Source organism: Acomys russatus, chromosome 16, assembly GCF_903995435.1.
Source record: "Acomys russatus chromosome 16, mAcoRus1.1, whole genome shotgun sequence".
In the NCBI taxonomy this organism is placed as follows: Eukaryota; Metazoa; Chordata; class Mammalia; order Rodentia; family Muridae; genus Acomys; species Acomys russatus.
The window spans coordinates 20,549,983-20,566,825 of NC_067152.1; the positions used below are offsets into that span (position 1 = coordinate 20,549,983).

Consider the following 16,843-nt stretch of genomic DNA (forward strand, 5'->3'; position numbering starts at 1 on the left):
TGCTCCTCCAGAAGTCCTGAGTTCAATTCCCAGCAATCACATGGTGGCTCATAACCATCTATAATGTGATATGATGCCCTTTTCTGGCCTGCAAGTGTACATGCAGGCAGAACACTGTATATATAATAATACGTAAATAAATATTTTTTTAAAAAACGGAATTAAATTAGGTGGCAGAGTGAGTTTGATAAATTTACAAACCAAGAATATTTAAAATTCAAGGTTGCTTTAGTTTGAAGAGAGTCCCTGTTTGCTTTTTTTTTTTTTTTTTTTTTTTTTTTTGTCTGACAAGGAAAATTACAGTTAGAACTAAATAGAAAAAAGTGCCTCTCTTTGATCTTTGGTGTTATTGAACTGTGCATGCGTGTGCATGCGAGTATGCGTGTGCACTCAAGAGGTCACAGGCAACATTCAGGAGTTGGTTCTGTCCTTCCACCATGTAGTTCTGAGGATTGAACTCAGTTGTCAGACTTGGCAGCAAACATTTCTTGGTTAAAACATGTAACTCTAGACAAAGGACTCGCTGTGTTGCAAGGCTGGCCCAGAAATTACCATGAAGCCTAAGTCAGTATGCAGCCTTCAGTCTTCTTGCCTTAGCTTTCCAGAGCCAGGATCACAGGCAAGTGCCACTGTACCTGACTTTCGAACCCTCATTTTAAACACAGGAAGTAATAAATGGAGCTATAGCCTAAGTAGTATAAACCAAAATTATAGATTTGTTAACACCAAGTAAATACATATTTTTTTCTTCTTTTATAATCTTTCCCTCTACCCAGGTCAGCCATAGTCCTGAATCTCTGAAGGCTGTAGAACAGGAGGTGAGAATGGTGACTTAACATTTTGCAAACAGTAAACAGAAGAGATTAACTATTGCTTACTTTCTCAAACTGCTATTCTCCAGATATCATATGCTCTATTTGGAAGACTATTGATGTTATTCTCTGAAATACAGAAGAAAATAATTTACAGTGGTTGCCAGGGCTTTACTGTGACTGTAATTTCCTCAGAGTAAGCATTTTGAAACTTAAAAAATGTAAGTGCATTCTGTGAAAAATCCAGTGTTTCCATTTATCCAACTCTGGGTCAGAAATTTTGCACACATTCTTTGCTTATGGCAGGGTATACATAGCTGTGTAGCTTTGGGGACAGCCAGGGTGTCATTTTTACCAAGGCCTATTTCCCCTGCTTAATAGTTTTCTTCAGCCTACTTAGGGCCCCATCCCGCTTTGTTCCCAGAATGTCTGTGAAGAGTCTGCTGCTAGTCCAACTTGATATGCTAAGCACTCAGGAAGACCGCCTGTGGTTAGGTCAGCAGTTAGCCCAGGTCCGCGGAAGGAAGCCTCAACATTGAAATGAAACAGGGTCCCCTTCTTTCAGAATTATCCTCAAGGTTAGACCATTCCTGTCTTTCCTTTAATCGCCTGGATTTATGCCAGATATATTTTACCTATCTGTGTCTAAAGTTTTGGCTCTCCACGTTTCTTTGAGTCACAGACTCGTGTGGGGAAGTCTCACTACACAAAATTCTTTCTTTAAAAAAAAAAAGTGTGTGTGTGTGTGTGTGTGCTTGTCACTGTGTGCCGCCGAGTTTTGAACCAAAAGAGTCTATACCAGTTGCTTTCAAGACTGAGTTTTATTTGGTGAGAAAGTAACATCAGCATAAAATTACAAGGTGGCATGTGTTACAGCTGGAGATTTCACTAGGGCTGGCTGCTTGTTCACTTTCATTCAGTTTAAAGGTTTTAAATCTAAAAAGCAGATAGGCTGGGGAAATAGATAGCTGGTAGATATTTATAATTCCAGTGCTAGGGAGGCATAGGCAGACAGATCCATTTTAGGGCTCACTGGCCAGCTAGACTAGCTTATTTGATACCAGACCAATGAGTGGCGCTGTCTTTAAAAAACAAAACAAAGGCGAACAGATGTTTCCCCCCTTGATTAGTTTCTATCTTTCTCCTTTCCTTCCCCCCTCCCTTCCTTCATTCCTTTCTTTCTGCCTCTTCTTTCTTTCTTTGATCTTGTTATTTGAGACAGGGTCTCCATGTAGCCCTGGCTATCATGGAACTTGCTTTGTAGACCAGGCTGGACTGCTACTGCCAGTGCTGAGATTAAAGGCGTGAGCTACTATGCCCTGCCTCAAATTTATTTCAAATGAAGTTAGGCAAATTACTTGTGACGATACTACATTGGAACATGGAACAACTGTAAATTTTTAAAAATTATTTATTTATTTATTTATTTATTTATTTATTTATTTATGGTGGTGGTGGTGGGGTTCAAGACAAGGTTTCTCTGTGTAGCCTTGGCTGTTCTGTGTAGAGCAGGCTGACCTCAAACTCACAGCATCCACCAGCCTCTGCCTACCAAGTGCTGGCATTAAAGGTGTGTGCCACCACCATGCCTGGCACTGAAAATTCTTTAATGGGATTATTTTCTATGGTTGATAACAATTATGTGTTCTAGACAGCACTGAGGATGTGACACATATGGAATAAAACAACTGAAACTGTTCTGAAAGGCTTCTAGACTTCTTCCCCGCTTTGGTTTTTTGTTTGTTAGTTTGTTGTTTTTATTTTCGAGACAGGGTTTCTCTGTGTAGCCCTGGCTGTTCTGCATTCACTTTGTAGACCAGGCTGGCCTTGAACTCACAGAGATCCACCTGCCTCTGCCTCTAGAGTGCTGGGATTAAAGGCGCGCATCACCACACCTGTTTTTGTTTTGTTTTGTTTTTTTTAAAGATTTATTTATTTTTATGTAGACAGTGCTCTGCCTGCGTGTACACCTGCAGGCCAGAAGAGGGCATCAGATCACATTATAGATGGTTCTGAGCCACCATGTGGTTGCTGGGAATTGAACTCAGGACCTCTGGAAGAATAGTCAGGGCTCTTAACCACTGAGCCATCTCTCCAGCCCCACCCCCCTTGGTTTTTTTTCAGACAAGATTTCTCTGTGAAGTCCTGGCTGCCCAGGAAAGCTCTGCAGGCCAAGGCTAATCTTGAAATCAGATATCTACCTGCCTCTGCCTCCCAAGCACTGGAATTAAAGATGTGCACCACCACACCCAAGTTAAGCTTTATTCATTTTTATTTTATATTACTTGTATGTATATCCATGCAGCATAGCTGTGCTAACACCCATGGAGTCCATGATAAGCCTGTTGGATGCCCTGGAACTAGACCTACAGATAGATGGCTGTTAGTAGCCATGTGGGTGCTGGGAATTGAACCTGGATCCTCTGGAAGAACAGCCAGTACTTTTTTTTTTGAACAGCGAGTACTCTTAATCACTGAGCCATCTCTCTAGTTTCTAGACTTTTACTAGCCTGAAAAGAAAACCATCCAGTAGGCAATGTCAAGCGATCAGATTGATTTTACTCCGATGCCCCAACAAGACCAAAAGTGAGGACACTTAAATTTTTGGCTTCGTGATAAAAACAACATAACATTTACTTTATTTGGTTGTTATTTATTTATCTACCTACCTACCTATTTATTTACTTTTGGGACAAGGTCTCATTGTATGGGCTTTCCTGGCCTGGAACTTGCTATGTATACTTGAGTTAGGTCTCAAACTCAAAGACAGCTGGGACTGCTTTATTTATTTTAGTTTTGAGACAAGGTCAAACGAGTCTTAAGCTGATATAGTTTAAATTGGTCTTAAGCTAAATATCATCCTGCCTCAGCTTTCTAGTATGAGCCACCATCCCAACTCTATATTTGGGTATATGATTTTATGTATATTGTTAGCCATGTTCGTAATAATATAAAACATCCCTCAACTTTGTCTTGCCACTCTAAGGCTTTAGGGTTGGACATGGCAGGCTGTACCTGTAATCTCTGCACTCCATGAGGCAGAGGCAGGAGGCATCAGGCATTGTAAGGTGATTTAATGCCCTCTTCTGGCTTGTAGGTGTACATACAGACAGCACTGTATACAGAATGAATAAATGAATGAATGAATGAATGCATTTAAATTTTTTTTCAAAATGAGTATCTGATATGTGATCCCTGTGAAAGGGTCATTTGACCTCCCCAAAGGGGCTGAAGCCCACAGGCTGAGAACCACTGCACTAAACCATTTCACTGGCTCAGTGGAATTTATTTAAATATTACCCTACTATAGTGAATCATTCTTTCTTCCTTTTTTTAAAATACAACTTTGGGCAAGTTTATTTCTTAACTCATATTTGAGGTATCTTAGAGTTAATTACTTGCTTTAAAATTTTCTTCTTTAATTACTTTTATTTGTAGGATGAACTTTCTGATATTAGTCAAGGTGGGTCTAAAGCTACTACTCCGGCTTCTACAGCAAATTCAGATGTGTCAGCAATTCCTCCTGACACTCCCTCAAAGGAAGATACTGAAGGAGTTGTAAAAGGCACAGATACACCAAATAAATCAGAGATAAGCAAACACATAGAAGTGCAGGTTGCCCAAGAGACTAAGAATGTATCTACAGGTAAGTGACCCTAAGTTCTTACTAGCACAGTATGCAGTCAACCCACATGAATATGAGAAAATATATCCCTAGAAGTGTTACCTGCTCTAAGTACATAAAACAAATAACCATCTGTTGTGTTCAACTAGAAATAAGTTTAAAAGAAGTAATGCTTACACAAAGTTTTGGAGAGATGAATGTAAGGGGCTAAGAAGAGAGCTTAAAGACAACACAGTAGCCATGCCCTGACCTCTACCTTAATATAATAGCCTGCTGTGCTCTATCTACTTTAGTAGGTTTGTTTGCTTATGACAGATCACTGTGTTGCAGCTTTGAACTAAGTGGCCCTCATGCCTTAGCTTCTGAATATCTGGGGCTACAGGCATCCATAAAACCATGCCAGTACCACCTCTTCTTTTTGCTTTTTTGAGATAGTATCATGTAGCCTAGGCTGGCCTTAGGCTCATTATGTGGCCAGGTATGACCTTCAACTCCTGAACTTCTGCCTCTACTTCCTATGTGCTGAGACGACAGGTATGGACCACTCTCCTGGGTGGTTGGCATCCCCCTTAAATCTGAGTGAAATCAGTCCATGTGATATGTTGTACTATGTGTCCCAGAAATACAAATGAACACACTAGTTTTGGTTACTTACTGGTTCTTGAGATTGACGGTTAACTCACTATGTGACAGTGTCTAAGTTCATGTTTCCTAGAACACAGCCTTGAGAGTTTTCAAAAATGTTCATTCAGTAGTTGTATTTAAAACAATAAAGGCAAGAGTTTTCATAAATGCATTTATTTCATCATATCTCTACCCTTAGACTCTGCTGAAAATGAAGAGAAATCAGAAGTCCAAGCAATCATTGAGTCCACTCCTGAACTGGACATGGACAAAGACCTCAGTGGATATAAAGGTTCAAGGTACTGAAAATGTCATGTTTCATGAGTATCTTTCTTTTTCTCATTCCCACTAACATTCTGCCCTTGTTTCTGACTAAATAAGATCAGTTCATGTGGTGCTATAGAAAGGGGTACTGTAGTTCAGTCTCTGCCTAAGAAGCTGCGCATTGCTCGTATTTTAAATTTTGGGGAGAATTCGTCTGCTGCATTAGTGAGTGGGACATAAGTGAGGATGAGGTTTTTGTCTGTGTTACTACAACAGTAGCTGATGCTGCATCATTGATAAAGAGATATTTGTTTTCTCATAATTCTCAAGCTAGGAAGACCACGATCAAGGCCCTGGCTGTTCAGCTGGACATGTGGGCTGCTCTTTGTTTCCAAGATACTGGTTTCTTGCTGGGTCCTTTGGAGGAGAGGGTGCAGCGCCCTTCCAGAGTAGAAGGCAGAAAAACAGACAGGCTTAATGCTGTATGAGAAGTCTCAAAAGGGAGGAGCCCACCCTTAATGACATGTCCTCTCCTTAAAGCCCACCTCTTAATAGCACTGGTGTCACCTGGCTCTGGAGGAGACACAGTCACACGATAACAGATAGCAGAAGGAGGAAAGAGCCAAGAACCACTTCCTGCAGGCCGAGGAAACAACTAAGAGGAATGAATGGAAGAAAGGAAAATTTGAACAAACTGGTTTTTATTTTCTTCACAGATGAGGAAGAAGAGAACGTACTGTTTACAGCTGCAGCGCTCTCATGGTTAGGGAGCGTAAGCTCATTTTACATGGGAAGACTGTTTAATGACAGCAGCAGCATTTGTTTTACTCGGGGTTTTCTAAAATATATTGATTAGAACTGAGCTTTGAGTTTCCTCAGCACATTTACCTTTAATGAGTATGGTCATGAGCACTTACCATTTATTAATCCCTAGTGAGTATCAAGTGTCGTGCAGTAATGGTTAAATGCATGGGCCCTAGGATAAGCATAGCCCTAGACAGGTAAGACTTCCGTGAGTTCAATTCCTGCTTCTCTGTTCTTTTCTATTGCAGCAGGGCTAGGGATTACACCTAGTGTCATCCATCTTTCCTTTTTCTTTTTTTTCCTTTTTTGTTTTTTTAGGGTGGTGTTTTTTTTTTTGTTGTTGTTGGTTTTGGTTTTGGTTTTTTTTGTTTGTTTGTTTGTTTTTTGAGACAGGGTTTCTCTGAGTAGCCTTGGCTGTCCTGGACTCACTTTGTAGACCAGGCTGGCCTCGAACTCACAGCGATCCACCTGCCTCTGCCTCCCAAGGGCTGAGATTAAAGACGTGAGCCACCACTGCCTGGCTACCCTCCATCTTTTCATTCTCTAAATTTCATATTTTAGTTTTAGTTAAATTAGAATTTATTACCGATATAAGTATGTTAATCTAAGCATTACAACTTAGCCATAAAATTTTTTTCTTTGGAAAAAATGCTTCCTGGAATTGGTGAATTCATGGATGGTTAAATTTGTTTTCTTTTTATACATTCCATGGACTTATTATTAGGATTAACAGACAGTGCATTTCCTAAGTGTGAGATCCTCAGTGTGACCAGATGCCAAACCTAGCTGCTCTTTAGAACTGTCCTCGAATTTACAGCGGTTGTTGTTGTTTTTTTTTTTTTCAGACCTTTCTCTGTGTAGCCCTGGCTGTTCTTGAGCTTACTCTGTAGACCAGGCTGGCCTTGAACTCAGAGATCTGCCTGCCTCTGCTGGGATGAAAGGCATGTGTCACCACCACCTGGCTGCTTTCTCTTTCTTTTAAATATTTTTTGAACCTGTACTTGGTTGTAGGAACTTTCTTTTGTATTTTCTTATATGAAGTGAGTCTTTGATCTGAGGCAGAGTCAGGCAGACTGCTGTAAATTCGAGGACAGCCTGGTCTACAAAGTGAGTCCAGGACAGCCAAGGCTAACAGAGAGACCCTGTCTCAGAAAAAACAAAAACAAAAATTGGTTTTCTTCCTTTTCTTAGATAGTTGTTTTGTTGTTGTTGTTTTACATTTTAAAAGATTTATTTATTTTTTATTTTATGTATGAATGGTCTATCTGCACGTACACAGAAGAGAGCATCAAATTATATTACAGATGATTGTGAGCCATGTGTTTGCTGGGAATTGAACTCAGATCTCTGAAAGAGCAGACAGTGCTTTTAACTGCTGAGACATCTCTCCAGCCCCATTTAAAAAATTTTTTTATGCATATGACTGTTTTGCCTAAATGTGTATGTATGTTTACCGTTTGTGTGCCTAGTTCCCACAGAAGTCAGAAGAGGCATCTCATCCCCTGGAACAGGAACTACAGATGGTTTTGAGCCACTGTTGGGTGCAAGGAATAGAACCCCAGTCTGCTTCAAGAGCAATGAGTTCTCCTAACCACTGAGCCATCTCTCCCATCTTGTGGAGTTTGAATCCCTTTGGAAAAATCTGAGACTCAGACTCAATTAAAATGTAGATGGCAGCCTTAGGGCCAATACAGCACACTGTGCGGGAGGGGCTAAAGAGAGGACTGAAGGAGGCTTCAGAAAGGAGTGCAGTACAGGTGCTCATGGGATCCACAGCTGGGCAGGAAAACTGTTTTACTTCCCTCATTTGTTTCTTAGTTTTTTGCTATATAGTACTGAAAAGAGCATTTCGTCTCTTTACCATAGCAATAAACAGGCTTTAAGCAAAGGCATCTAATACCTCACAACCCATTATCCTTTTTTTCCCCCCTAGAGAGAGGGAGAGAGAGGGTTTCTCTGTGAAGCTGTTCTGAACTCACTTTGTAGACCAGCCTGGCCTAGAACTCATAGAGATTTGCCTGCCTCTGCCTTCCAAGTGCTGAGATTAAAGGTGTGTACCACCACCACCTCCTCCTCCAGCACCACCACCACCTCCTCCTCCAGCACCACCTCCTCCACCACCACCTCCTCCTCCTCCTCCTCCTCCTCCACCAGCACCACCGGGCCCATTATCCTGTTTTTATCTCCCTAGGCTTTCCCAAGCAAAAGGTCATCAGCCCTTCAGGGATGCCTGTTTCCGTGTTAAGTTCTTTAGCCATCAGATGGTATCTGTAAATTATTACTTAGGTCTGAGCACTCTAGTGACTGGAATAGACATTCAATTCTGGGTAGGCAAAAACATAGTACTACCAGGTTAGGGCTTGCTGTCATGTCCCCACACCTGGATAGTTACTTTTTAATACCATTCATAGATATATTTATCTTAACATGCTGTGGCCTTTACTCTTTTTTGTTCTTGTTTTCTGTTCTTGTTGCCACTGACGATATTGTTTAGTAGTTCTATTTTGTTACAGTGTTCTTCCCACTCCCACCTCTTTGGTTTGGGTTCTCTTTTGTGGTAGAGTAGTTTTTAAATGTCTACTGTTCTGTGGCTTTTGTTTGTTTCTTTCTTTTGTTTTGTTTTGAGACAGGGTTTCTCTGTGTAGCTTTGACTGTGCTAGAGCTCACCTTGTAGACCAGACTGGCCTTGAACTCACAGAGGTCTGCTTCCCAAGTGCTGGGATTAAAGGCGTGCGCCACCACTGCCTAGCTTCTCTGTGGCAGATTTCCTGGTTTCCTACCTGTACAACATTTAGTAACAGTTAGCTTAGTGGCAGACTGTTTGCCAGGTATATGTGAGCTTTTGAATTTGATCCCCAGCGCTGAGTTGGGGCATGGATGAGCCTTGGTTTCCATTGCTCTGGGAGCTAGTAGTCTTGAGATTGAACATAGGTCTGCTATGTTTGTTCTGAAGCCTTTTCTTTTGTTTGTCAGGCCCAGTAGCATGTTGCATGCCCATTTCTGTAGTTGCTCCTATTTTCAAAGCATGTTCCAGGAGTTTTGGCAGCATGTCTTTCTTAAGAAAATGGGTTTGGTTTCAGCTTTCTCTGGTTCCTTAAATTATTTTCCACTGTTAGCCCATCCCTTTTATATCTTGCACAAGTCTTTTCACATTTACTTGTGTTTGAAGTCATTTTTAGGTGTTTTTTTAGCAGTCAGTTGTTGTTGTTGTTGTTGTTTTGTTTTGTTTTTTGTTTTACATTAATGTAAAGGGAATGGTGTTTTGAAACTTTTTTGTTTGTTTGTTTGTGTGCTTGTTTTTAGACAGGGTTTCTCTGTGTGTAGCCCTGGCTGTCCTGGACTCACTTTAGAAACCAGACTGGCCTCAAATTTACAGGGATCCACCTGCCTCTGCCTCTCAAATTCTGGGATTAAAGGCATGTGCCACCACACCCGGCTTTGAAACTTTTTTAAAAAGGCTTTTGTATAATGAATTTCTATGTTTTATAAAGTTCTAATTTTTTGTTTGTTTTTTGTTTTTTCAAGACAGGGTCTCTCTGTGTTAGCCTTGGCTGTCCTGGACTTGCTTTGTAGACGAGGCTGGCCTCAAATTCACTGTGTGTGTGTGTGTGTGTGTGTGTGTGTGTGTGTGTGTGTGTATTTTTTTAAAGGTTTGTTTATTTATTGTTGTGTATACAGTGCTCTACCTGCATGTACACCTGCAGGCCAGAAGAAGGCATCAGGTCACATTATAGATGGTTGTGAGCCACCATGTGGTTGCTGGGAATTAAACTCAGCACCTCTGGAAGAACAGTCAGTGCTCTTAACCTCGGAGCCATCTCTCCAGCCCATGTATATATTTCTAACTGACTTCTTTGGTTCCTTATTAATAGTCACTTAAGTCAATTCAACATTCTATCACAAAAACAAAAACCCAAACACGCTTACTGTGGGTCATCATCGTGCATGCCTGCAATGCTAGTACTTGGGAAGGAGAACCAGGAGGATTCCTAGCCCAGTCTGTATCATGAACTCCAGGACAACCAGTGCCACATAGTAAGACTGTCTCAAATAAACAAACTACTGTGACTGTCTTTTACATTCAAAATTGCCTTTGCAATAAGGGTTCATGAGTTTGGTGGGAGGAAGCTCATAGTTTTTTTTTGTTTTTTTGTTTTTTTGGGTTTTTTTTTGGTTTTTTGAGACAGGGTTTCTCTATGTAGCCGTGGCTGTCCTGGACTCGCTTTGTAGACCAGGCTGGCCTTGAACTCACAGTGATCCGCCTGCTTCTGCCTCCCGAGTGCTGGGATTAAAGGCGTGCACCACCACACCCGGCTGCTCATAGTATTCTTATGACTTTCTTTTTCTTTTTAAAGACAGTATCTCAGTATGTATCCCTGGCTGGCCAGGCCACTCAGAATGTAGACCAAGCTGACCTAGAACTCACAGTGATCTGCCTGTGCCTCCTGAGAATAAAGGCATGTGCCCCATCTCTAGCTTCTTGTGTCATTTTTTAGAAGAAGAAGAAGAAGAAGAAGAAGAAGAAGAAGAAGAAGAAGAAGAAGAAGAAGAAGAAGAAGAAGAAGAAGAAGAAGAAAGCCATAAAGCCATGCTAACTATACGAGACAGTTTAGCGCATCATAGTGAAGATAATTGATTCTATTGAAGCTGTAGCTCAGTTGGCAGAGTGCTTATCCAGCATGCGTGATGCCCGAGGATTAATCCCCAGCACTGTATCAAACAGGAATCGTAATGGTAGTGCAAGTGTTACCAATCTGTGACCCAAGTTAGGTCTGGCCACCCATCTTCAATATAATCTAAGCTAAAAGTAGAAAGCAGAAAAGGGGATTTATTCAGTGTGGCCATATTGGGAGAGGAACCAAGAGATCCAGGGAATCCCCAAAACCTTCTTTGTGGTCTTAAAGTGAGATCACAGTTGAAACAGAGGGACAAATTTGGTCTGGCCCACTATAGCCCCCCACCCCTCCCTCCATTATCCGGGTCTCAGTCTCACCCTGTAAGGTGGTCTGAGGAGTTGTCAGCACTGTATGAAATGTCCTTCAGAGAGAGGAGCTGCCCCTCTAGCTGACGTGTCTTCCTTCTCCCAGCATGAGATTCCTGGGGAAATTCACACTTCTTTTGGGGTCTATTGTTTCAATATCTGCTAGATTGAGAGACTTAGAGCATCTCTTTAGAGTGTCTTCACTTTGTCTGGTTAGTTACAGAAGCCTGTCATCAGAGGATCAGAAATCCAACATCATCCTAAGCTACATAGCATGCTTGGGGCAACCTGAGTGATGTGAAACTCTATCTTAAAAATAAAGTAAAACAACAGCGGGTGGTGGTGGTGCACAAGTTTAATCCCAGCACTCGAAAGACAGAGGCAGGTGGATCTCTGTGAGCTCAGGGCCAGCCTGGTGTACAGAGTGAGTTGTAGGACATCCATGGCTACTCAGAGAAACCCTGTCTCGAAAAAACAAAACAACAAAAAACCATGGATTCTGAAACAAGATTGCCTTAGTTTAAATTCCTCCTCATCCGCCTAATTGCTGAATGATATTGTCAAGTTCCTTAAGCTCTTCAGTTTCTTTATTTATAAAATTGGGCTAATAGTAATATCTGCTTTGTGTGAATAAAATAGATAATGTGTGTGATACCAACCCAAGTAGCTGCCATTATTTTGTGTTTGCTGAGACTTCACTGTAGAAGTATAATTCTCTGTACTCACCACTGAGAAATCGTTTTATGTAAGTATTTTGTAGTAAATGGAAATCATAAGTAAGAAATTTCTATGCTGTTTAATCATTATGTTAAAAGTCAGAAAGTCTTTGTAATATGTTGATTTGGCTTTATTGTTTTTGTTGCATAGCACTCCCACCAAAGGCATAGAGAACAAAGCTTTTGATCGCAATACAGAATCTCTGTTTGAAGAATTGTCTTCAGCTGGCTCAGGCCTCATTGGAGATGTGGATGAAGGAGCAGATTTACTAGGTATGACAGCTCCTCTGGAGAAGTACCATACTGTTTAAAAATAGATCTCATTAATGACTTGATTGAAAATTCACTTAAAACGTTCCCAGCTGCCTGATGGTGCAAGGTTATTGTACTTTAGCAATTACTTAGAGCATATTATTTGATATCATAAAAATTTTAATTAAAAGTACCTTCATGACTGGAAATGACAAAACTGAACTCATATTTAAATTTATATTTTAATTCATATAGCACAGTTTATTGAATTGCTATATCCTAAGAATAGATATTACACATAAGGAGCACAGTGCAGGGTGTGTGTTTGTGTGTGTGTCTCTGCGTGTGTGTATGTATATGCATACACATGTATGATTGTTGGATAAATAGTTCCTGGCTTATATAAATCTCGTGAGTTCTGTTGACCTTAATTTTTTTTTTAATTTTTTATTATTAATTTATTCTTGTTACATCTCAATGGTTATCCCCTGTTGACCTTAATTAAATAGGCAATTATTATAACACTAGAAATTTTTATAACATTCCCAGAGCATTATAATTTACCTCTGTGGGAAATGTAGTCATTTTGAAGTTTGTGTTGAACTTGGATTATAGCTAGCCACTACTGCTGTGTTGTTCCCTCTCCAACACACACACACACACACACACACACACACACACACACACACGTTAGTGTCATTGAGCAAATAGCTGGGAGTGGTGATGGAGTACTATATTCAACTCTTCCACTATACATTTTCTGGGTGACCTTTGTCAATTGATTAGCTCTTTTGTCTGTCTTGTCTTTTTATTGTGTTTAAATGAAGGAGTTGGCCTCTGTTTAAGGGTCTGGTAGATGGGTTTGTGAACTAAAGCCAGTTAACCTCTTCTGTGTATCAATTAAGTTTGAAGAAACAGCCCTCCTCAGCTGGGTATAGTGCTACACACACAGCGTTAATCCCAGCCCTTGGGAGATAGGGGCAGGTAGATCTCTGTGAGGCTAGCCTGGTCTATAGAGTGAGTTCCAGGACAGCCAGAGCTGTTACATGGAGAAACTGTGTCTCCACCCCACCCCCCCAAGAAAAGAAAAGGAGGAAGGAAGAAACCGTCTCCTCTGTGTTTTGTTGGCTTACTGTCTCTGATGGCTTGACTCAACAATATAAAGTTATGTAGAAGATAAGGTAGACAAAAATGTCAATTACCATTGGCTCCTTTAAAGCAAAAGTTTACTCTGTCCTCTGGGAAATCTAAAGTTCCATTCAGCATGAATTTTATGATTCTGGTTCATATGAATTAGTTTTAGCATACCTTCCTTGTAGTATAAAACTGTAGAAATTGATAGCCATAGAATTTTCAACAAGAGAGGGTTCTTTGACTCTCATTATACTAGATGATGACACTGTTCTCAAAACGCTGTGTTTGTCAGGTCTAGTAAATATGGTATGGAGTCAACTACATTACCCTATGTTAAATTTATTGATAACCAGTTATGTGCTTGACATTGTGAAGGTTTTTTGTTTTGTTTTTATTTTACATTATAAGTTCAGCCAGGCATAGTAGCACATACTTCTAATTCCAGCCCTCAAGATGTGGAAGCAGGGTGAACTGTGAAAGGCCAGCCTGGGCAACATAGGAAGACCCTACTTCAAAAAGTTAAAAACAAGCCAGGTGGTGGTGGCGGCGGCGGCACCCACCTGTAATCCCAGCAGTTAGGCCAGCCTGATTTACAAAGAGAGTTCCAGGACAGCCAAGACCATACACAGAGAAACCTTATCTTGAAAAAACAAAACAAGGGCTGGAGAGATGGCTTAGAGGTTAAGAGCACTGGCTGTTCTTCCAAAGGTCCTGAGTTCATTTCCCAGCACCCACATGGTGGCTCATGACCATCTATAATGAGATCTGGTGCCCTCTTCTGGCATTCATGCACACATAGGGGCAGAGTGCTGTATAAATAATAAATAAATAAAATCTTTTAAAAAAAAAAGAAAGAAAGAAAAGAAAAAACAAAACAAAAACCACATCACAAAAACAAAAACAAAACCAGAGGGAGATGCATGCTTGCTTGTTGAATGCAACAGTTTCAGTTTCTGACAGATACTTAGGAGTACTTAACAGCCACCAGAATCACTACCACTGTGTCCGTTCTGCTGCCTTTGGAATGCAGTACTGAGGAGGATGACTGTGTACATTGCCTTATAAAACCTGTAGTATCACAAAATTTGAAGGTAGTCACTGTATAACTTTCTTTTGCTCTTGAGAATTAAACCACAATAGATAGAACTAATGGTCTTTAGTTAAAACAAGTATTTTTCCAAACTCAGAAAAGGCTCAAACTCACACAGACCCACCTGCCTCTGCCTCCCTAGTGCTGAGGTTAAAGGCGTGTGCACCACTGCCTGGCTGAGTAAATTAGTTATAGATTAAAAGCAAACTTCCTTGGCTTTCTTTCCATGCTGAAGGGATAAGGACTATCCTAAGATACTCTTTCCTGCTTCGCAGATATTGGCATATATACTCTCTAGAGCATTCCAGATTATATTTTAATATATTAAGGTGAGTGGCTTACACCTATGAAATACTTCAGTCAGAGATGATAAATTAGGGCCAGGGATGGGGCTTGGTCAGTAGAGTGCTTGCCTAGCATACAGGAAGCCCTGGGCTAATCCCTATACCTCTAAACCAGCTGTAGTAGCTAGCACACACCTGTGATAGGACAATCAAAGTTCTATTTGTCTTCAGAATACATGAGATCCCACTTTCCTGTCTTTAATTAATTAATCAATTAATTAATTTTTATGTATATGAGTGCTCTATCTACATATAGACCTGCATACCAGAAGAGGGCATCAGATCACATTATAGATGATTGTGAGTTTTTAAAATCACTTTTAAAAATAGGGTAAATGGTGTGTGTACAGTTCAGAGATGGTAATAATAAAGCTCACATAGCAAGGTGTACTTGTACCAGCCAAAGTGCTTCCTAATCAGACCTAGGTTGACAAGGAGCTGTGTAGTCTGTTTCTTGATCTCATATTCGCTTTGCTAGGTTTTGTTGTCAAGCTGTTGTTGTTCTAGAATTGTTTCCTTTAATCACTATACATATGTCCAACACAGAGATTACTTTTTTCTTGTTTTAATAATTGAAAGAGATAATCCCAATCATTTTCCTTTTTTTTTTTTTTTTTTTTTTTTTTTGTTTTGTTTTGTTTGAGACAGGGTTTCTCTGTGTAGCCCTGGCTATCCTGGAACTCACTCTGTAAACCAAGCTGTCCTTGAACTCAGAGATGTGCCTGCCTCTGCTGGCATTAAAGGTGTTTGTCACCACCACCTGGCTTCATTTTCCTTTTCATTGACGTCTCATTCCTTAACTTTGTGATTTTGGATAACCTTTTCTCAGTTACTTTCTCTTCGACTGTCTATTCCTTGGAAACCATACACTTGGTTATCCATCTCCTAAGATGATCTTTTTCTCTCTTCTTGTGGATTTTCAACCTCACTATCTTTTACTAAGAGCACCCACACACACCCTCCCACCCTCCCCAGTCTGGCTATCTTGGAACAATTGGCAAACTTTTTCTTACTGCTGGAATGGTAGGTATGCACTGTAACTGCTTATTTTTCTATGCCTGTCCTTGCTCTGGATAATGGCAAGGAGACCTCATTGTTTACTTACTGTGACTGGGCAGGTTCACAGCTATTCTAACCTGACAATACTGGCCCGCCTACTTCCTGCCATGTAGCCTGTTATCTGACATTTATGTCTTGCCCTGGCACCTGCTTTCTCATCTATGTCCCGATGATGACCAGGCTGAGCGACAGAATCATGAGGGTTCCAAAAGGGGCTGGAGGGCATTTGCCAAGGAGACATGAAAAAAGTTGGATATATGAAACTGAAGAGAGGTAAAGAACCACATGGCAGAACATAGATTCATATAAATGCTTTGGCTAGTTGGAAACAACAGCCTAGTATAAAGCCTAAAGCTATTATAAATATGTCTCTGTGTCATAATTCAGAGCAAAGGCAGGCATAGAAAATGGACAGTTACCGTGCACCACCATGCCTGTGTTTAGGTCCCTTCCTTTTTAAAAGTAAACACTCTACTTTCTTTGAATCCAGAAACTGCCTGTTACTCACCGTCCTCCCTTCCCTTGTCCTGTGTTTCTATTACTGTTGAGATGTATCTGCTATGAGCTACAAACCATTCTAGATACTGGGGCAGAGCAGGGTAGAAAACAGACTCAACAGGAAGGACTTCTCCCGTCTTTACTCCTCAGCTGTTCTTCCTTCACACCTACCTTGTTTTTAGTTTCCTCCTTTGCTGTACCCAGGGGTTATTGCACATGACTTCTAAACAACTCTGGACTTTAAAGCCATCCTAGTTGGGATTCGATACTATCAGACTTGCTTACATCCATCTCTACCTCTGACCATTGTTTTTTATTCTTTTTTTAAAAAGATTTATTTATTATACAGTGTTTTGCTTGCACACCAGGTATACCTGGTACACCTGCACACCAGAAGAAGGCACCAGATCGCATTATAGATGGTTGTGAGCCACCATGTGGTTTACTGAGAATTGAACTCAGGACCTTTGGGAGAACAGAGGGTGCTCTTAACCTCTGAGCCATCTCACCAGCCCCTTGTTTTTTATTCTTTAAAGATTTATTTATTTAGCTGGGCAGTGGTGGTGCACACCTTTAATCCCAACACTTGGGAGGCAGAGGCAAGTGGATCACTGTGAGTTCAAGGCCAGCCTGGTCTACA

The 16,843-nt window shown here is 40.7% G+C and overlaps 1 protein-coding gene across 2 annotated transcripts in view; it reads left to right on the forward strand.

Annotated features, from left to right (window-relative positions):
* The window catches only part of Spag9 (sperm associated antigen 9), a 129,744-nt gene that overhangs the window by 65,785 nt on the left and 47,116 nt on the right, over positions 1 to 16,843 (forward strand). For both annotated transcript variants that reach the window (XM_051158329.1, XM_051158328.1), the window contains exons 6-9: positions 777 to 818; positions 4,251 to 4,458; positions 5,261 to 5,360; positions 11,978 to 12,099. In XM_051158329.1, the coding sequence (XP_051014286.1) occupies positions 777 to 818; positions 4,251 to 4,458; positions 5,261 to 5,360; positions 11,978 to 12,099 (472 nt within the window). The remainder of the gene's footprint in view (positions 1 to 776; positions 819 to 4,250; positions 4,459 to 5,260; positions 5,361 to 11,977; positions 12,100 to 16,843) is intronic.